General features: G+C 54.2%; 1 protein-coding gene across 1 annotated transcript; it reads left to right on the forward strand.

The window, feature by feature from the left end:
• Positions 1–42: 42 nt before the first annotated feature.
• Positions 43–21,440, forward strand: CNOT3 (CCR4-NOT transcription complex subunit 3). The gene is given in 27 exon segments (XM_077314849.1): positions 43–151; positions 5,971–6,017; positions 7,605–7,679; positions 8,005–8,019; positions 8,022–8,071; positions 8,308–8,382; positions 8,728–8,817; positions 10,215–10,282; positions 10,284–10,341; positions 10,911–11,006; positions 11,717–11,814; positions 11,816–11,934; positions 12,531–12,563; positions 12,566–12,663; positions 12,874–12,930; positions 13,450–13,765; positions 14,680–14,785; positions 15,420–15,592; positions 16,231–16,268; positions 16,270–16,336; positions 17,148–17,164; positions 17,166–17,247; positions 17,250–17,288; positions 17,291–17,348; positions 18,471–18,603; positions 18,785–18,910; positions 20,147–21,440. Coding segments are annotated over 25 exon segments (2,136 nt in total). The 5' UTR covers positions 43–151; positions 5,971–6,017; positions 7,605–7,654; the 3' UTR covers positions 20,246–21,440.
• The last annotated feature ends 2 nt before the right edge of the window (positions 21,441–21,442 follow it).

Below are 21,442 nucleotides of genomic sequence, written 5' to 3' on the forward strand. Positions count from 1 at the left end.
CCAATGAACTCCGTGGGGAGGCGGGACGATAGGAACGAGAGGGGGGGAGGCTGCCGCCATCTTGGATGCCGCGGAGCCCGAAAGAGGGGGTAGAGGGAAAGAGAGAGAGGGAAAAAGAGAGAGAGAGAGACCCGGAGACCCGGAGCCGCCGGTGAGAGAGCGAGATGGGGCGGGGCGTAGCCTAGGGGCGGGGTTTAGCACGACCACACCGGAGGGGGTGTGGCCAAGGGGCTTCTGTGGGGAGGGGGGCTCTATAGGGGAGGGGGGTTCTATAGGCGCCTGTGGGGGGGAGGATCTGTAGGCCCAGAGAGCCTATGGAAGGATCTGGGCGTTTTGTGGTGCAATGGCATGGGCTAGCCCCAAGAGGAGGCCTGAGGGAGGCGACCCCATAGGGGGAAGCTGCATCTATAGGGCGGGCTGGGGGGGGGGCACCCACTATATGTTTAAGGGAGAACGGTGGGATCGGTGGGGGGGTGGGAAGAGTGCTGGAAGTAAAGGGGGTCCCCTCGACGCTAGAGAGTGCCACGAGTGAAAGGGGATGTGGGGCTGTGAATGCTGAGATTCTCTAGGGGAAAATGTAGACCTGTCCCTGTTTCTGGCTGTGGCCCAGCTGTGGCTCTCCAGATGTCCATGGACTGCAATTCCCATGAGTCCCTGCTGGCTTGGCCACCCCTGCTATATCCCCTCAGGGGCATGCCGGGCCTGGGTGCTAGGCAATTGCACGGAAGTTACGGAGTCTGCAAAGAATTTCTCGTGGAAAAGCCACCCTCTTTCTCTGCGGGGCATGCAGGCCTTGGGGGGGTGGGGGCATATGCGATTCAGGAGCTGCCCGGTACCTGTAGGCTTTTGCAAGTGGGACATCTTCTCTAAGGATGGGCTGCAAGCTGCTTCGGGGTGGCACCAGCCTGTGTGACATGAGGACTTTGTGGCTCTCTCTCTGCGACTTATATCTAAACAACACACTGTCAAACACACTTCTTGCAGGTTTCCCTGACTTGCATCTTCTTGTGCTGCTAGGGGCAGAGGCAGGGCACCAGGCGGTTGGCAAGGAATCTTCTGAGCCTTTGCTGTTTCAGCCATTTGCATTTCACATTTCACAACCTGTGTTGGTAGCCCTGACAGATAGTAACTTGTTCTCCCCACCAACCAACCCCCCCAAAACACAAAAAGCTGAGCACGTCAGGATGCTGAATTTTGTACCCACTACCAGTTTCTGCACTGGACACGCACACAGTGACACAATGTTTTGTATGATCTTTCTTCCGTTCCGCTCAGCAGAGCGGTAAAGTTAGAACGGAAAAGTCTCAGCGGTTTGCTAAACCAGCTGCTGAAAAACCTGAGCCTCTTTTCCAGAGCGGGGTCTACCAACTGGGCCTCGATCCTAGGAACCTGAAATAAATTGCCAACCTCGTAAGGTAGGTCATTTGAGTCATATCAGTAATGCTTAGGTGACAGTAGACGGGGTCAGCCCTATTCTGATGTTTCTCATGGTCAGGGGCCCTTTACCAAGTTTAAAACTTGTAGCGTGGAGTGCGTGTTTCACGTTTTGGGTCTTTCTCTGCCACCTCAGTGAGTTTCAGGCAGTGACGCTCCTCTGTGTGAGTCTTTGCAGGTTAGAATAGCCTGGACTAGGTGGGTGAAAAGAAATCTGACCCTGTAGAAGGCAGTTCTGTCAGGTCCATTTTTCAGAACGGGAAGGTAACTGATTCCCAAGTTTCCTGGACCGATATTAAAAAATTCTAGCAATGAGGCAGTCCCTAAAACACACTTGAAGGCAGAACATTACCAGAAGATAAAAGTTTATCCAGAGAGATGTGAATCCTGGGTGGCGTGGTGACCACATTCTCCTTTTATGCTGTTTCTCTCTTTTTTAAAAAGTATAAAATCATAAAATCCAGGTATCCTTTATCAAAGTAGCACTCCTGCCACCGCAACATTATATTTCCCCCGCACCTGATGTTGTAGTGTGTCATTCCTGGGGAAACGCGATTTTCTGGTGATTGGTACCAGGTCAGTTGCTATTATGATGGCAGTGCGGAAGCTCATTATTTATGTGCCATGGGCCTACCTAAGGGGCAGTATCCATGTCATCATTTGAGATGAGCAATGTAAATTCCTCCCGTGCAATCTTGTCAGGGGCCTAATTCGCTATGGGTTTTTGAAAAACACCCAGTCTTTAAAGGCTGCGCATCTCCTCAGTGTCCGGAGGGACGGACCAGAACCAACAGGATGAAATGAAATCAAAAGGAATTCCGTCTAAACATCCGGAAGAAGTTCCTGACAGTCAGAGCGGTTCCTCAGTGGAACAGGCTTCCTCGGGAGGTGGTGGGTTTTCCATCTTTGGAGATTTTAAAACAGAGGCTAGATAGCCATCTGACGGAGAGGCTGATTCTGTGAAGGTTCAAGGGGGTGGCAGGTGACAGTGGATGAGCCATAGGGTTGTGAGTGTCCTGCATAGTGTAGGGGGTTGGACTAGATGACCCAGGAGATCCCTTCCAACTCTGTGATTCTATGATCCTATCTCAATCACGGGTGTCAATGAAAACAAACCCCAAAGAGGCTAATATAAGCAGAACTGTTCTTCTCCATATTGGGAAGCATCCTCTCCCCTATTGATGTTTCCCTAGCTTGCCTTCCTTTCCCTCTTTGTTTTAAAGGTTCTTTATTTGGCTGTTGCTGGTGTCTTTGCCCCCAAATCTTGAAAGCAAGGACCCTGTCAATTTCATCCCTTTGATATGTCTCACTTGATATTTATCAGATGTGGCCTGAGGTCGAGAGAAGACGTCCGGCAAGGCTGCTCCTTCAAGCCAAGCCGTCTCCTCCAAAGGGTCACCCAGCAGTGGGTCTCCAGCGCTCTGGGCTGGTCACCTGCTGAAGCCTGCCGGAATAACCAGGGCCCAGCAAATAGGCTAGAACAGCATTACCCCCACCTTGTCGGTCCCATGTGCGTCATGAATCCTGCTGGCCTTGGGCTTTCTCAGGTTCACAGTTTGGGGCATGTGCTGTTGTTGTTCTTGTCTTTTTATTTGGGTCACCATTGAGCAAGTGAGCTATAGAGATATGGGGCAGGGAAGAGTGACAAGAGCTGTTTTCCCGATCCCTGCTGTTGTTCAGCCCGAACCTGAGTAGCCCAGGCTAGCCTGAGCTCATCACATTTCGGAAAGTAAGCCAGGTTGACCCTGATTAGGACTTGGATGGGAGACCATTGAGGGTTGCTACACACTGGCAGGGAAGGGCAAACCAGTTCTGTTAGTCTCTTCCTTGGGAATCCGATGGGGTCGTCATAATTCAGCTCGTGACCTGGTAGCCAAAAACGTAAAATGTATTAAAAAATTGTCGTCGAAAATTGCACATGCCAGCTTGTGGTGTAGAATGGTCCCGGCAAGATTTCAGGAGGGATATGTTCCCAGTCAGAGTGGTTCAGCATTGGAATGGGCTGCCTAAGGAGGTGGGGAGCTCCCCCTCACTGGTGGGGCAGCTGGACAGATACTTCAAGCAGCAGCTGGACAGATACTTCTGCTGGATGCTTGAGGCTGATCCTGCATTGAGCAGGGGGTGGGACTAGATGGCCTGCTGGGCCCCTTCCCACTCTAGGATCCTATGAGTCTAGGTCAGCAGTGGAATGGGCTGTCTTAAGGAGGCGGGGAGCTCCCCCTCCCTGGTGGTCTTTAAGCAGTGTCTGGACAGATCCTTATCCTGGATGCTTGAGGCTGATTCTGCATTGAGCAGAGTGTTGGGCCAGATGGCCTGTCTGGCCCCTTGCGACTCTAGGATTCTATGATACTCTAAGATCAGGACTGTGTTTCCTCGTAGGCTTCTTGTGGCTGCTCTGTAGCAAAGCCCGTTCCATGCACACCCCACGTTGTGGGGACCGCGCTGTGCTATTAAAGAGAATTGTGCAAAATAACTACCGGGAGTCTGCTTTGAAAGGATCAAGTGGATGAGCCGTGAGATGACTGGTTGGAGCTGCAGATTATCTCATAATTGTGGGTCTGTTAATTGTCAGCAAAAATGGGGTCGAAACCACCATAAACCACTGAGCGACTGGGCCATGTTTTCAAGGCACCCTGCAGCAGCCCAAGGGCACCGGGGTTGTGCCCCAAGGGTGCCGGACCAGAAGTAAGCCTCATTGGACAAAGCTGGACACGCTTCTGGGTTCATAAGCATTAGATTGTCCCCCTGAGAGATGCCGGGGAGGGCGGTATTTATATATTTATTTATATATGGCCCTCCCCGGAGGCTCATACTCTCCAGACAAAGCAGAGCCAGCCCAGCCAGGGCTGTGCATGAATTGACCAGGCGCTCAGAAACACGCCCCGGGATTCTCTGCCACAAGCAAAGCATCAAACTGATCTAGAAAAGGTTCCTGGACAATAGAGACTCTGAAAAGCAGTTGGCCGGTGCTTTGAACAGAAGGAGAAGCAAATCTTGCAGAAGTTGGCACAGAAGCCCACAACAAAACTCTTGGAAAGGAATCCGCTCGTCTGCAACTGTCTTCCAAAACCCCCCGTTTGTGGGATTCCGTAATTCCACGGATCCAAGCCTTGGACACTGGGGGAGCAGTTGACATGCCCACCAGCTTAGCGATGAGGAAAAGGCCTGGCCGATAGTTTTGGGGGCCCCAGGAGGCTCGAGTCCAGTCTAGGCTGGGACCAGAAGCAAGCGGACCAGGCCTGCGCCTGTGACGTTATCAAGGAACTTGATGCACAGAAGTCAGGACTCTCACCTGCTCTGTGTCTACAGACGGAGTTGCTGTTCAAGACAAGGCCAAGGCAGTTCCAGGGAAAGAAGGGTGAGACCCAGTGAAATATACTGAAGAGTAAGCAAACCAGTATCCTCTGATTTGCTTTACTGTTCAAGACAGCTGTATATTGAAGTCCAGGCTTCTTTCTCCTGTCAGATCCTTTCCTCCCTATTATTTTTTTATTTAATTATATCTCCCTGAGGGCTGAGGGAGGCCCGTAACACAGGAGGGGGAGTGGGGTACATTGAAAAGGCAGGAATGGTATTTTCAGGCGAGACGGTTTGCACGCTTGCTCGAGAGGGCATTTTTCAGCTCAGCGGATCTCACTTGCAGGCGTCGAGTGACAAAAGAGTATTGGGAGCTTGTATTCAAGTCTGCAGTTCTCTCTTGGGTCCCTCCTGAAGAGAGGGTCATTAGGACAGATCAGGGCCGGCTTGGAGGCCGGTGGACCCCTGAACGTCACGGGAGGGAGTAAAACGATCGCGCAGGGTCCGTCAGCGGAGGGCAGATGTGTAGGAACACCAGCCTCCCCACAGCTAGAGATTGGTCAGATTTTTCTTTAAAAAAACAAAAATAGAAAGTCTCCTGTATCTTTAACAGTTAGCTGCAGGCAAGACCTGAGACACGCTCTTAGCAATGCAAAAAGCTTTACCTGTTGGATTTATGCTTAATACAAGACTGTTAAAGAGGTGAGTGGGGGGAGAATGTGGCCAAGCTGGCAGTCACACTGTTTGGTTGTACCTTGACATCCTGTCTTCAGCATCAGGCCCTGTCCCTGTAGGCTTGCCGCTTTGATTCTGTGGACTTTCGCAAATTGGAAGTGGGCGGGCAGAAGGGACTGTGTCGGTGGTGGGCTCTTGTGGCTCTGTCTTGTATGCCCAGGGAGATGTCGATCATCACTTTGGGGCTGGGGGGCGAATTTCCTCCAGGCCAGACTGGCCAGGAATTCTGATGTTTTTTTATTTGGGGGGGGGGGGAGACATGGGACTCACTTGGCCATGGAATTGGGGTCACTGCGGGTGAGCAGGTTGTGAGTTTCCTGAATGCTGCAGGGGGTTGGACTAGATGACTCTGGAGGTCCCTTCCAGCTCTACGGTTCTAGGGCCAGGGTGTTTTCATAGCTGGCTCTCTGGCTTCCCGGCATGCCTTCTACTGTGGCCGGCTGGGGGAAGGGGAAGGTGGGACTCTTCCCCCCTGCTAGTCATGTCCTTTCCTCACCCGCACAGGAATCCGGCCGGAGAGGAGCAAAGAGCAAGCACCCAGGGGCCACTAGGTAAGTGCAAGCCTGGCGGGGTCTTCCTGGGGAGGGTCTCGGTTCCACCCATTAAAGCAACAGGGCTGAATAACAACAGGCAATTCTGCCCCCCCCCTTCCCTCCTCACCCGGAAGCTCCCCTTCCTCCCTCTCCAGGTTGTAAAGACAACTAGGAGATGCTGCCCGAAAAAGGTGCAGGGAAGGACCCCTTTCCTTTTAATGCCACACCCCAACTGAGCAGCAAAACAAATCAAGGAAGACCTATCCCCACCACACACACACACACACACATGCTGTTTGAGTCCTGTGAAGGGTCCCCGCTTGGCCCATAGACGTGAACTGCAGAACAGGCAAGCCAGATTCTAACAGGGCCTCAGGGCTAGGGGCACTGGCCCCCAGTCCGGGCTCCTCCCTGAGCCAATGGGAAGGGGAGGTGAGATTGGGCAGAGGCAGCGAATCAGAACGGACCCCTCCTTCGGGGCATTAAGTAGGATGCCTTCCCCGCAAGGCCTGGGCCAAGGGAAGGGGGAATCAACAAGTTCACTGCCTCAAAGGGATCCAGGAGGTGAGTGGGTACCCTCCCTCCACTAAAGCCATCCCAACCTAGAATAACCAATTTAAAAAATTTTAATAGCCACCTGGCAAACCTTCAGCCTCTGGGATTGCCAGTCCTGGCAATATGCAATAAATAGTGGCTTTACCTGATGGACTTCTGCCTGTCAGAGAGTGGGGTGGATTTGACCAGAAACAAACACTGCCATCTTTACATTGTGTCTGTCCTGGCCTCCTGAGCTGAGACCCGGTGGTGGTCAGAGCGCTGCGCCAGAGAGTCCTGGGTTCAAATCCCCGCTCATCCACTGGCGCTCGGGGTCTCTCTCTCTCTCTCTCTCTCTCTCTCTCTCTCTCTCTCTCTCTCTCTCTCTCTCAGCATCACTCATTTCACAAAGTGATTAGGACAATATTGGGCTGGGGAGGGGGTGGTGATTTGTCCTGCCCTACTTAAAGTAGGAGCACCAGTGTGCTGTGAGAGCCAGCATGGCATAGTGGTCCAGACCGGCAGACTCCTAATCTGGGAACTGGGCTTGATTCCCCACTCGTCCCCATGCAGCCAGCTTGGGGTGACCTTGAGCCAGTCACAGTTCTCTCAGAGCAGTTCTCTCAGAGCTATTCTCCCAGAGCAGTTCTCCCAGAGCTCTCTTAGCCCCAACTACCTCACAGTGGAAAGGAAGGGAAGGTGACTGTAAGCTGCTTGGAGATTCCTTCAGGCAGTGAAAAGCGGGGTATTGAAAAACCCAACTCCTTTTTCTTCTACATACTCCAGGCATCCCCGTTTCAACCCCTCCCCCCCCCTACAGTCCTTCTGGATGCCACCTCTGCTTTACATGAGCATCATTTGAACAGTGCAACAGGCAGAATTCCACCAGGCGCACAGCGTGGTGACAGAGGAAGGCTGCTAAGGGGCGGGAGTTGGCCCGTTCTTGTATCAAAATGCCCCTCTGACCACCACCTCCCTATGTCCTCTCTTCCCTCCCACTGGGTGGCACCCTCTCACCCCACCCCCCAGCCTCACTCCCTAACCTGCATCTCTTGTTTGCTCTCCTTGAAGTATCAACGCTCTATAAAGTATGAAGAGAGCCCCTCTATAGTGAAGGAAACATGGCAGACAAGAGGAAGCTACAAGGTAAGAGAGCTGCCGGGACCCCTTGGCCACCCCTGCCTCAGCTGGGTGCTTGGGCTCTCAGGGGGGGGGGAAGGAGGCAGGCCCCCCTCTGGTCTGGGAAGCAGGGGACCTGAGCAGCAGAAAAACCAGTCTGTTCTGGAAGCTGCTTTGGAGGCAGAAAGTGGGGTCTGCGTGGAAGGGAAATGGGAGGAGGTTGGTGGGGGGAGAAGAAGAAGGGCTCTAAGGGGAGGCCAGGCATGCCCTGAGCTTAATGAGCCGGGGGAGGCAGGTAGTTGGACGTGATTGCCCTGAGGGCTCTCCTCCCTCCCTCCCTCCCCGCTCCCAGGTGAGATTGATCGGTGTTGAAAAAGGTGTCGGAAGGAGTGGAGCAGTTTGAAGACATCTGGCAGAAGGTGAGCATGGCTGACCCTCTCCTTTAGTCCTTCCCTGGTTTTCGCCCCCACCCACCCACCCACCCCACTGCCAGCACCCCTCATCCAATTGTGATTTCCTTTTTGCTGCCAGGTAGAAGTTTCTGTTCCTCTTTTCACCTTCCACAGCTTGGCTTTCCCCTGCTTACCGCTCCGGTGTCATCTCTGCCTCGGGCTTCCGAGCCTTTGTCACGGTTCTTGCTCTCTTTCTGTTGCAGCTCCACAATGCAGCTAACGCCAACCAGAAGGAGAAGTATGAAGCCGATTTGAAAAAGGAGATTAAAAAATTGCAGGTGAGCCTCTGCGCCTGCAGGTTTGGCGATTCCTTCCCTCCAGCCTTAAGGAGAAAGGGCTGATGGGCTCTGCCATGTGGGGGAGGGAGACATCTGGAGCCTTGGAGCTCCAGGGGGGCCCTGGAGAGTTGGCAGAGCTGCTCTCTTAGGCTGGTTAAAGCAGGGGGGTTATGGACCAACTCTCCTTTGTTTCTGCCACGGGTGGTTTGGGGAGTGACCGGCATTTTGTTGCTTCTTTGTTTTATTTTTAATTCTAACCGCTATTTCATGGGCATGTCGGGAGAAGGCAATCTTCTCAGCCCCGCTGATCTCTCTCCCCCCGTTCAACTTTGCCTTCTTCCGCAGAGATTGCGGGACCAGATCAAGACATGGGTTGCGTCCAATGAGATCAAGGACAAAAGGCAGCTAATAGAAAACCGGAAACTCATTGAGACGGTAAGAGGAGAAAAAAAGGCCGCCGTTGTCTTAATCCGCGGTTGCGGTTTGCTCGACCCAGAGCGTCGCCCTGAACATCCGCAGCCCCCTTGGAGGCAGGCGGGACTCCTGTGCGCCATTTTCCCAAGGTCTGGCCGCCTTCTCGGCTCCCAGTCAGAACCGGACGTGGCTCTTCGTACCTGCGGGCATAATTTTCCTTAGCTCCTCCCCCTCAGGGCTGCAATTGGCTGGCTGGCTCCCCTTTGTGAGGTCACACTGCCGGCCGGCCGTCACAGTCCACAGAGCCAGGTGTGAGCTGCTGACCGGGCTCCCCTCAGAGCAGGTCTTCTGCGTGAGGCAGCATGGGATAGAGGGTAAGGGAGGGGCGCTCAGTTTGGGAAACGGCTTTTAGGGTCTCTTGAGGAAACTAGGCCCTTGTATTAGGCCCAAGGCGCTGGGCCTTCTGGGGGAAGGAGCGTGTCCGACAGCTAGCTGCTTTTCATCCGGAGCAGGGTGGCCTTGTCTTCCCGTGCTTGGGTGAGGCCGGGCCCTGACTGGCACAGGGCAGGAGCGCGTTCCCACGTTGTGGTGCAGGGCCTGAGGGCCGAGTGCCGTGATGTCCACTGACCAGCCCTGTGGGTCCGTTGGCGAGCGTTAGTGCGCAGATCGTAGCTTTTGATTTGGGGGCTGATTTGGGCATTAAAGGGCAGCATGCGCATCTGCCCGTGTGCGCATGCGTGTGGCGACTGCGAACACCAGCTCCTTGGCATATAGCGCCCGTAGGCCTGGAAAGGAGTAGCTTTTCTTCTGCTCAGAGATCGGCATTTAAACATGACATCAGACAGCCCGTTCGGTTTGGTGTGGAGCTTGACGTTTATTCACTACCTTGGAGGGGTGTGCGTGTTTGTGGAGACGTCAAGATGGGGGAAAAAAGAGGAGCTGTTGTGAAAATCGCCCACGAAGCTAGGAAAGTTGGACCGAAAGAATCCTGAATTCCGGCTGGTGGCTGGGAGGCAGGGTTGATGGGAAGACTCCCGAAAGGTTATGGAGAGTGTATGTGTCGGAGGGGTGTTTTGCACATGTGTGTGGCAGGCAGAAGGAGACGATAGAATCAGGAGGGGGCAAATTGGGCCGAGGGATCCTGCCCTCTGATTTTATTGCTTTATTGCTGATCGTGTATCGCTTTGAAACGTTAACTGAGCTGGGGATGGGGCGGCCCACAAATATATTCAGAAACTCTGCATGGCCAGTCAGGTTTCCAGTGGCCCGCTCCGTCCATTTTGCAAACCACCTGGTGAGCCCCCCGGGCGCCATGTTGGCGGGCCACGGTGGCTTTCGGTCCTCCCCCTCCTCGAGGCCGTCCGAAGCGAAATGCTCCTTGTCCTTTTCCTCTGAGCCTTCTGCTCCTCTCCTTGCAGCAAATGGAGCGGTTCAAGGTAGTGGAGCGCGAGACCAAGACGAAGGCCTACTCCAAGGAGGGGCTGGCCTGCCCAGAAGGTGGACCCCGCCCAGAAGGAGAAGGAAGAAGTCGGGCAGTGGCTAACGGTGAGAAAGCAGTGGCCGGCCAAGCAGGGGGAGGGAGTGGCCGGACAGGGGAATGCGGGCTGGAGAAGCCGCCTTGAACAGAAGGCGTTGAGGTGTGAGGAGGGAGCCGAGGAACTCAGTTTTGAAAATTTATTTTAATAAGAAGCAGCAGCAGGGCGGTTTGTACCCCACTTTTCCCCCTACCCAAAGGAGTCTCAAAGAAGCTGACAATCGCCCACTCTTCTTCTGCCCACAACAGACACTCTGTGAGTGAGGTGAGGCTGAGGGAGCTCTGACAGAACTGGGACTGGCCCTAGATCACCCAGCATTAATTGAGAACTGCTTTGCTGGGTCAGCCCGCTCCATCTTGCCCGGTGTTCTTTTCCCCCAAGAGAAACTGGCCAGAGCGGGAAGGTCCTTCCCTAGTGCGTCTGCGCCTAGCCTCCGGTAGGCTGCCTCTGCACATGGAGGCTCCATTGGCTGAACGTTAGCGTCCCAACTCGTTCGTCGTCGTTGGCTGTGCTCACGTGGCTGTTCTTTTGAGTGCGGAGTGGGACGTGACCTCCTCTCTCTCTTTCTCCTTTCCCCAGAACACCATAGACACCTTGAACATGCAGGTGGATCAGTTTGAGAGTGAAGTGGAGTCACTCTCGGTCCAGACGCGCAAGAAGAAAGCAGACAAGGATGTGAGTTGACAAGGAGCCTCCCAAGAGAGGGGCTGTGTGCCTGGAGCATGCCGGCCCGTGCATGAGAGGCAGCATGACTTTCCGATTAAAAATGGGTTGGGTGGGTGAGGCAGAAAGGCTGGACCTGCTGGGAACCAGGGAAACAAAATAGCTTAGATGGGGTGGAAAGGAGGGCACAGAGTCAAGTAACGAGCAATCCGACTGGGGAGATTGGCAGCCCTTGATATAGCGGCAGAGGGGCCAGTGTTGGAATCAGATTTGGGTTCTGTTCAATGCACAAGACTTCCCTGAATTCCCTTCCGCATCGGAGTCAGAAGGAAAGCACCATGTTTCAAAAGGACCGGAGGTTGGCATTGGTTTTCTGATCTCTGTCTCAAAAGCCTGCAAGCATAATGACCTTAGGAAGCCGCCCTTAGGATTTCCCACCGTCTGCCTGCATGCACTGAATTCAACTTGATGCAGGGCAGGTTTCTAGGAGACAGGCTGTGTGACTCTCTGTCCCTCTGGTCTTGCTCTGCAATTGCTGGACGGGGGCTTTCCGCTCCTTTCAGAGACCCAGAAGCTGCAAAGTTCCCAGAGCTCACGGCCTCAGAGGCTCAAGTCCCCCCTCCCTTGAATTATTTCTAGGCGAGGCCAGGGCTTCGGAGCCTGACCCCTTTGCTCCTCAGCCCCGTTCCCACGCTCCGGCTTTCTCCTCTCCCTCCCCGCAGAAGCAAGATCGGATCGAGGGCTTGAAGCGGCACATCGAGAAGCATCGGTACCACATCCGGATGCTGGAGACCATCCTGCGCATGCTGGACAACGACTCATCATGTGGACTCCATCCGCAAGATCAAGGACGACGTGGAGTTCTACGTGGACTCCTCGCAGGACCCCGATTTTGAGGAGAACGAGTTCCTCTACGACGACCTCGACTTAGAAGACATTCGTAAGTGCCACATTTTCTCCAGGGAAGGATCAGAAAAGACCTCCACCAAGGACCCTGAAGAACGGCCAGCCATCTGTTGGCGGGCTTTAGCAAAAAGGGGTACCACTGTCTTCAAAGCCAGCCTTGCATAGTGGTTAAGAGCAGCAGACTCTAATCTGGGGAGCCGGGTTTGATTCCCCGCTCCTCCTCCATGTGCAGCCAGCTGGGTGACCTTGGGCCGGTCACAGTTCTGTTCTCGCGGGGCTGTTCTCTCAGAGCTCTCTCAGCCCTGCCTACCTCACGGGGTGTCTTGTGGGAGGGCCACTTTTTAAAGCCATTTGGGACTCCCACACGTAGTGAAAGTGGAGTATAAAGAACTAGCTCTTAAAATAAAAAGTTTGCAGTATCCAACTACTGCACCTATAAAGGTAATTTTGGGCCCCAGCGTCCTGGGAGGGCTGCAGTTCAGCAAGGGGAGCTCACTCCAGGGGGGGGGGGGTCTGGGGAGAAAACCTTTAAGCCCAGCCCTCAAGCGAAGCCTGCCGTTGGTGGGCTTGCCCCTAAGTGGTTGTCGTGGCCTCGTTCCGATCACCCTCTCCTCGCTCTTGGCCCTGCAGCACAGGCCCTGGTAGCCACTTCCCCGCCCAGCCACAGCACATGGAGGACGAGATGTTCAACCAGTCCAGCAGCACGCCCACGTCTACCACGTCGAGCTCCCCGATCCCCCCCAGCCCCGCAAACTGCACGACGGTAAGGGAGGCTCCGTTGACACCCCCCTCCTCGCCCCGACAGCTGGGCCGAAAGCGGCTCTCCTGTCGGGCAAATGGTAATTAAGGGTGGGGGTTGTGTGTGTGTCCCCTTACGGGGTCCATTAGAAAGGCAGATTGTGGCCCAACTTTCTCGGTCTCCGGGTATCTCACTCCTCTTGGAGGCGCACTGAATTTGACCCCCCCCCCTTAGGAAAACTCTGAAGACGACAAGAAACGGGGACGGTCGACGGACAGTGAAGTGAGTCAAGTGAGTGCGGGGTCCGGGGATCGTCTCCTGGTGGGTTTGGGGGCAAGGGCCGGGAACTGCCTTGGTTTGGCTCGCTAGGCCCAAAGGAAAGGGAGGGGGACCTGGCTGCATTGCCTCTAACTCTGGTTTGGTTCTCTGGTGGAGACAGTCCTCCCCCCCCCCCAGGGGAATGGTTACCAACCCCAATTTCTCTCTGTTGGAGAACAGACACCCCTTCACTGCATCTTTTCCCAAGGCCATAATAACCCCCCTCCCCTCTTCTCTCAGCATGGATTCCAAGCTGGTGAGCCGGGTTTAATTCCCCTTTCCTCCCCATGCGGCCAGCTGGGCGACCTTGGATGAGTCGCAGCCCTGATAGTGCCGGTCTCACAGAGCAGTTCTCTCAGAGCTCTCTCGGCCTCACCGCACAGGGGGTCTGCTGTGGGGAGAGTAAGGGATGGCGATTGTAAGCTGCTCGGAGACTCGTTCGGGACGGAGTATAAAAACCAGCTGTTTTTCTTTTTCCTTCCCTCCCCCCAGTCGCCAGCAAAGAACGGTTCCAAGAGCCTGCACAGCAACCACCACCAGCCGCCGCCCGCCCTCCCCCCCAGCTACCCGATGGGCAGCAGCTCCAGTACTTCGTCCTCCCTGGGGAACGGGCCCGGCACCAACAGCAACGGGACCGTGGCCGGCAGCGGGAACGCGAGCGGCAAAGCGAACCCGCCGGCGGGGCACGCGCCCACCACCCCGACTCCGTACGCCCAGGCCGTGGCGCCCCCACCCACCAGCACCAACGCCTCTCAGCCCAGGCCCCCCAGCACCCAGCAGAATGCCAGCAAGCAGAACGGGGCAACCAGTGAGTCTGGGGGAGGGGGAGGGCTTTCTAGAGGTCAGCCATCATGCTGGGACATCTCCAGGTCCCACCTGGAGGCTGGCAACAGTAGCAGACAGGCTGTGCTTTGGTAGATGACCTGAGAGCCACAGATACGATTGGACAGGTCTCCTACTGCAAGGTACTGCCTCTGCTGGGAATTTAAGGTTGGCAGGGGGGGAGGGGAGTTGCTAACTGAACCGGGAGTTGTGGGGCGGGGGATGTCCTGTGACCTGTCCCTTTAAGGGAGCATTGATGTGTCCAGGGAGGGAAAGACTGTCCCATTCAGCCGTACCACAAGGGACAACACATTTTCCCCCAGGCCTGTTGGCAGCCCTAGAACTAAGCAAGAGCTTCAGAGAGAATACAATGGGGGAGGGGAGAGGTGTGGTGGAGGATGTTTCCAGGCCTGAAGAGCAACACGCACACGGAGGCGTTGGTTAGCCGTTAACGTTAAAACTAATTTTTTTCTTTCCAACAAACCCCCGTGGTTGTTGAAGGAAAGTGAAATGTGTAGGAGTGCTTTTTTCCCCCGTTTTCGTTGGGAGACTTGGGTGCAGGCTGCCTGCTTCCCTTTAAGAGCCTCAGGTGGGGATTCCCACAGGTGTGGCCCTGCTGAGGCACCTGCCGGCCACTTTGCAGAGCTCTTAAAGGGCCAGGAGCCTTGTCCCGACCGGAACTTGACTGGGTCTTTCTCTGGTCAGTTGGCAGCCCAGAGCAGCAGTGCCGTGAGGAGTTGGCTACAGAGTGGGAAGGGTCCGAGGCTGGCAGGGGCTGCTCTCCCCCCCCCCACTCCCCAAATGCCATGCATGGCTGGGCAGTTAAGTGAACGTGATCCTGAAGGTGCTTTGTTGTGGTCCGTGTGAGCCATGGGCTTATCCTCTGTGTCTCCCGGCCAGGTTACAGCTCCGTGGTAGCTGACAGCAACTCCGACTCGACATTAAGCAGCGGCAGCCAATCCTTACCTAACCAGACCGCGTCGCACAACCCGCCCAGTGCTTCCACGTGAGTTTCCCCTCCCGCTCTGACCGGGGCCCAGCTTGGTGTGGGGGGTGAAGAGCGGCAGCTTCTGATCTGAAGAGCCAGGTTCGATTCCCTCGCTCCTCCACCTGCAGCCTGCTAGGTGGCCATGGGCTTGTCACAGTCCTGATAGCGCTGTTCTCACAGAGCAGCTCTCTCAGCCCCACCTGCCTCACAGGGTGCCTGTTGTGGGGCGAAGAAGGAAGGCGATTGTAAGCCGCTTGGAGACTCCCTCAGGCAGTGAAGAGCAGGGTATCCAAACCAACTCTTCTTTTCTGTGTCTATCTCTTCCTTCCCTACCCTGGGAGCCATTTTGGAAGCCGAGCCTAAGGGGGAAAGCCAAAGTCACCTGATTTTGTTCTCAGTTCTTTGGATTTCCCTTTCAGTGAAAACCTCTGTGAAATCAGAGTTCCCCTCAGGCCTAGCAATATTCCAGCATCAGCTTCTGACTACTCTGTGGGAGCAAGCCCCAACTCTCAAAAGCTCACGCTGGAGTGGATGTTGGGAGTCTTTTGGCTGCCCCTGGCCTGTTTCCTTAGGAGCTGCTCTAGGCTTCATAACTGCCTCCCATCCGTGTCCTCGCAGCCTTTGCATTTCGCCCTCCAATCTTTTCCCATAGGAAAGAGCCGAGTGCCGCTCCCCAGCCGCCCAGCGGCGGCAACAGCACTGGATCCAGCCTCCTGGTGCCTCTGACCGCCACCCCGCCTGCCTCGCCCACCCCCAGCTTCTCCGACAGCAAGCCTGCCCAGACGCTGCTCAACGGGCCGCCCCAGTTCAGCTCCACGCCCGAAGATCAAGGTGAGAGGCCCGCTCGGCTCCCTGCCGGATCGGGAACGGGAACGCTGAGGGCGGGTGGGGGGCATCCCTGCATTACCCCTTCAGCAGCCTCGGTGGGTCAAGGTCATCCAACGAGGCGGGTGGTGGAGTGATCTGGACTCCGTCTTCGAACACAACACGTGCTACATCACAATGGAGGTTGCTGCTTGGGGGAGGGCGGGGAGCAGAAGAGGACAGGACCCACAGTAACTGGTTTGAGCTATGTGTAGAACGATTCTGGCTAGACGTCAGGAAAAAAAACAATTTTGCTGTCCAAGTAATTCAGCAGTGGGAATTGGCAGCCTAGGAGGTGGTGAGCTCCCCCTCGCTGGCGGTCTTCAGCAGCAGCTGTGCACAGGGGCAATACCCAACTGGCTCTCCAGATGTCCGGGGACTACAGTTCCCATAAGCCCTTGGTAAGGTAAGTCCATGGACATCTGGAGAGTCACAGTTTGGCCACGCCTGCTTGAGGCTGATCCCATGTTGAGCAGGGGGTTGGACTAGATGGCCTGTATGGCCCTTCCAATGCCATGATTCTGGGATTCTCGGTGGGTGTCCTGAAAAAATCGACGTCCCTTCTTGTCCTTATCGTTCCGTGTTTTTGTTCCCTGTGTTGCAGGCACCTGAGCCTCTGAGTACACTGAAGTCGATGGGCTGAGAGGGCAGCAATTGGCTCCAGCATAGAGGACCCTGTGCCGTCTCTTCATCTCGCTGAAAGGGGTAAAGCACATGCCTGGTGCATTGGGGGGCCGGGGAGGGGGGTTGTGTGTGTGAAATTATGCTTCTTACCAACGTGGTCCAGATGCACGTTGGAGTCCTTTAAAAATCAGCGTGCCAGCAAGCCAGATCCTTAGTCAGAAACTTACTTTCCTGAAGATCTGCCTTGAAGGATGATGGACGAATGACCAGAAACACAAAGAAGGGGATGCAGGTGGGCCAGTGAGAAAAGGCCCTGAGTTCAATCTCCAGTGAAAAAGGGCCATACAGTAGAACAGGGGTGGCCAACCTGGCACTCCAGATGTCCGTGGACTACAATTCCCATAAGCCCTTGGTAATGCTCATCTGGAAATTCATGGGAATTGTAGTTCAAAACTGTGGCTCTCCAGACAACTACCTGCTGTAGACAAAAAGCCTCCTGGTGAGACCCCAGAGAGTCACTGTCAGGCGTAGTGGGGCAGTGTAATGAACCTTGATAGGCGGTGAGCCGACCCAATCAGAGGTGACTTTGCAGATGGGGTGTGGCCTCAGGCCTACAGTCCCCGCCTCTTCTCATTTTGCTCATCCCAAACTTGGCAAGTACTCTGACAGCAAATGGCACTCTCCCCCATTGTACCTTAAAGAGCTGGAGGGCCCAGGTGCTTTAGCTCCCAAGGTGGAATTCGGCCCAGGTGCTTCCAGCTGCTTAACCAGGATGCTGAGGGGCTGAAATTCAGAGGACCGCTGCTTCTCCTGCGGGAAGTCAACCAACCTTCTGGTGAAAAACTTCTTTCTAAAAACTTCTTCTCTCCTTTCCTCCGTTTCCCCCCCTCAGCTGACATCTTAATTACTGAGCGCGACCTCCCAGCCTGCCTCCAACCAGCCCCCCATCCAGCTGTCTGAGGTGAACATCCCCCTGTCGCTCGGGGTGTGCCCTTGGGGCCCGTGCCTCTCACCAAGGAGCAGCTCTACCAACAGCCATGGAAGAGGCCGCCTGGCACCACATGCCTCACCCCTCTGATTCGGAAAGGATCAGGTAAGGAGATCCGCAGCCCCCCCCCCCCCCAGCTCAGCCACCGCCTCCTGCCCATGGAGCATACTGCATACTCTCTCTCCTGTGTGGCTGTGTTTTCAATTGTTCCTTCTTTTCAATTGTTCCTTCTTTTAACCTGCTGAGCTTAAAAATCTTTTAAGTTGCTTGCTGCCTAGAGGGTCTTAATTTTATCTGGCCACAGTGCTGTATCAAATACATTTGATTTGACTAGAGGGTCTTAATTGGTTCAGAAGACTGGTTAAAATGTTGGTTTGGAAGACTGGTTAAAATGTTTTAAACGATTCGGGGGCTTGGCTGATAATTTCCCTGGACCCAGGAACTGGGGATTATATATTTATTTATATTATATTTATTATATACTACCCTCCCCAGAGGCTGTCCTAGCTCAGGCAGCTCACCAGTTGGATGTGCCTGTGTTTTTGGCTGCTGTCTGTCTCAAAAGTCATGTCAGCCTGCAGTATTTAGTTAGTTAGTTTGTTTATTAAGCAATGTATATGTCACCGGACGCTGCCATCTCGGGCTGGTGAATGTCAAATTAGATAAATCAAAGACCAAAGACATTGGGATGAGTTCTCAAAATGTTTGCAAAAATCGGCAACTGCTTCTTTCCCCCTTTCTGCATTCTTTATTTTTCATGCAACAAAAAAATAAAATTTAGGAAAATGAGATAAATCGCAATGAAGCCAATAAAAATGTACACAGGAATAAAATTGAATCACAGATAAAACCACTGTCAGCACCAACGATAATGACCAAAACGGACAGCAATCTCAGCCTGCAAAGAGATTGAATGTAGGGGAGGCCGGAGGGAAGGGCTCGGGGGAGAGGCCTGGTATTTAGATGTTAGAGGAAAGATTTGAGTAGCACCTCGAGACTTGAGGTTTTGGTGGGGAGGGATATAAACTTTCCAGACACCATTCTCCCTCTTGTCGGGTGTGTCTCAAAAATTATACGCTTGTTAGTTCCAAAGGTACCCGTGGAACTTAACTCCTCTGTCGGGTCTTTCCCTGTGGGTAGATCTAGGAGGCAAGGGGCTTTCTCCTCCTTGCAGAATCATTCATTCGGACTTCTCTACGTTTTGTCCTCGCCCGCCCCTCTCTTTAGGCAATACCTGCCTCGGAACCCATGCCCGACCCCTCCCTACCACCACCAGATGCCTCCCCCACACTCCGACACGGTGGAGTTCTACCAGCGCCTCTCCACGGAGACCCTTTTCTTCATCTTCTATTACCTGGAAGTGAGTAGCTGACTCTCCCTCTTCCTCCGGTAGAAACGAGGGGCCTCTTTTCCTCGTTGAGGGGGGGAGGGTCCTTCTGTTTCTGAGGCCCCTCTCCCAGGCCGTTTGGGGATGGTCCTGATGGGTCTCACAGCCCCTCTCCCTCTTTCTCTGCCCTCCTCCCACGCCCCGAACTCTGAAGGGGACGAAGGCGCAATACCTGGCAGCGAAGGCACTGAAGAAGCAGTCATGGCGCTTCCACACCAAGTACATGATGTGGTTCCAGCGACACGAAGAACCCAAGACCATCACCGATGAATTTGAGCAGGTAAGACCGCGGCGGAGGGGGATCTAGCGCATCAAGCAATGGGGGATAGTTATTTATTTATTATATTTATATACCGCCCTCCCCGGAGGCTCATATAGCATTAAAAGGAGTCGGTTCTTATATGCTGCTTTTCACTCCCCGAAGGAGTCTCTAAGCGGCTTCCAATTGCCTTCCCTTCCTCTCCCCACAACAAACACCCTGCGAGGAAGGGGAGGCTGAGAGAGTGCTGATATTACTGAAGAAGAGGAGTTGGTCCTTATATGCCGCTTTTCTCTACCCGAAGGAGTCTCAAAGCGGCTTACAATCACCTTCCCTTTCCTCTCCCCACAACAGACACCCTGGGAGGGAGGTGAGGCTGGGAGAGCCCTGATATTCCTGCTCGGTCAGGACAGCTTTACCAGTGCTGTGATGAGCCCAAGGTCACCCAGCTGGCTGCATGTGGGGGAGCAGGGAATCAAACCAGCTCGCCAATTTGGAAGCCGGCTCCCCTAACCACAACACCATGCTGTCTTTCAGCATTCAGCAGATTCCAAATGCATCCACTAGATTTCTCCCTAGTGGACAATTGTCTCCTCAGCATTTCTGCGACACAACAATTAGGTGCTGAAAATAAAAAAAGCTCAGAGAGGAGGCTTCCAGAGACAGGCCGTTTTGAATCTCCCATGTTTTGACTTTGCCTTACATGTTGTTCTGTTGGGCTTCTTTGGCTGACTTACTTAAACCGTGTGCCCTCCCTCATCTGGCCGCTGTATGAGCCAGATGGACAATCGGCTCTTTTTACGTTCTTATGGGTAGGGAGCATGAGAAGCCGGGGGGAAAGGAACAGATACTGTCCCGGCAAAACCCAAAGCATTCTGCCGATAACGGCTTACAGCCTCACCTCTGTCCTCACCGGTCCCTCTCCTATAAGAATGCCTTAAGAGTTCAGCGAGGACTCTGTGGGCTTCCGTGTGTTGCTTTGGGTCTTGTTTGCCCATTCAATGCAAATGTGGGACATTTATCAGCTGGGTTTGGAGCAGTCAGGTAACTAACACGCACACAAAACCTGAGTCTTCTCCAAGGTGGAAATCCAAACAAATCCATGCTTTTCCTCTTCCTCCGAGTTTCTCTGCTCACCTGAGAAGCTTTTGTTCTCCCAGTCAGAGCATTCTGCACCTGGTAAACCCCAAAGCCAAACCTCTGACCAGCAGTGGAGGGAGGTGTGATTATTTTTCTCTCCCTTCTGCTTCTGTCTAGGGCACTTACATCTACTTTGACTACGAGAAATGGGGCCAGCGCAAAAAGGAGGGTTTCACCTTTGAATACCGTTACCTGGAAGACCGGGACCTGCAGTGACGCCCTGGGGCCAGCAGGGGGTGCCAAGCCTTCCTTCCTGAAATAACTGCAGTGCGCAAGGGGCAGCGGCCGCGGGAGAGAGACCAACTCGTCCCCCCCATCTCACCCCACTTCCCCCCCACCCCCGTCCCAGATCACAACCTGGGGGGGGCTCGGGGGGGTGAGCCGCACGTAAAAAAAAATGCATGCAAGTTTTAAAGTGACTGCGGGACGGAGGAGGGGCGGTGGCAGCGGCGGCAGGAGTCTCCCCTGCCTTTCCCTTCTCCTCTTCAGCCCTATAACACATACGAAGAGGTCAGAAAAATTGGGGACGGGGGTGTTGTTTTGCCCTGGGTGCACCAGCTTGGAGTGAGAGAACGGAGATTAAAAAAAAAAAATCCCCCCCGCTCCAATTTCCCAATATTTTTTCCCCAGGGTGCATGTTCCAAATTAGATCAAATTAGAGCCACTGCAGCAAATACGGAATATAGTCCCCCAAAACACACACACACACCTCTCTCTGTGCCAATTTGATCCCACATGTGCATGATATATGGAGGGGGCAGGGCCCCGTTAAGGGTAACTGGAAGCTGGAAGTGTCGGGAGCCGGGTAGGAAAGCTCCTTTCCATCCACCTGCCAACTGGTTGCCGCTGAAAATTGGAAAGAGGCGAAGGATCGGCACTCGTCACCACGTGTTCTTGAGGACTGGCACCTCCTGTGGACAGCTTCGCCGCCTTAAGTAGTGATCAGGGGGCGGGGCTAGGGGGGGCGTGCTGTCCCTCTGCCTTTGACCTACCTTGGCTTGGAAGAGCTCCGTACACGTCTGGGCTTGAGAAACCCTCTAAATTCTTTTATCTGACTGCCACTCTGTCTTAAGGAGTTCCCCAGTGCTGCTTGTCTCCTCGGGAGTTTCCCTGACTTCATTGTCCCTGCCCTCAATTTGGTATCTAAGCTCATAACGTCATCCACTCCTCCTCCTCCTCAAGAGGCACCCTTCCTCCTTGATTACTTGCAATTTATTCCTGATTGGAGGGGGAAAGGTTTGGGGGGGAAGGAGGAAGAGCAGGGTGGGCAGACAGCTGTGTTGACTCCCGTCTCTCGCCCGCCCGCCCGCCCCTGAACTGGAGCACCCTGCCCGTGCCGCTGTTTAAGATATTTTTTCGTAAGCCTATTTTCGTTTTGGAAAATATTTATGAATAAATAGTTTTATATGAATG

This window comes from Paroedura picta, chromosome 16 (genome assembly GCF_049243985.1).
Source record: "Paroedura picta isolate Pp20150507F chromosome 16, Ppicta_v3.0, whole genome shotgun sequence".
NCBI lineage: Eukaryota > Metazoa > Chordata > Lepidosauria > Squamata > Gekkonidae > Paroedura > Paroedura picta.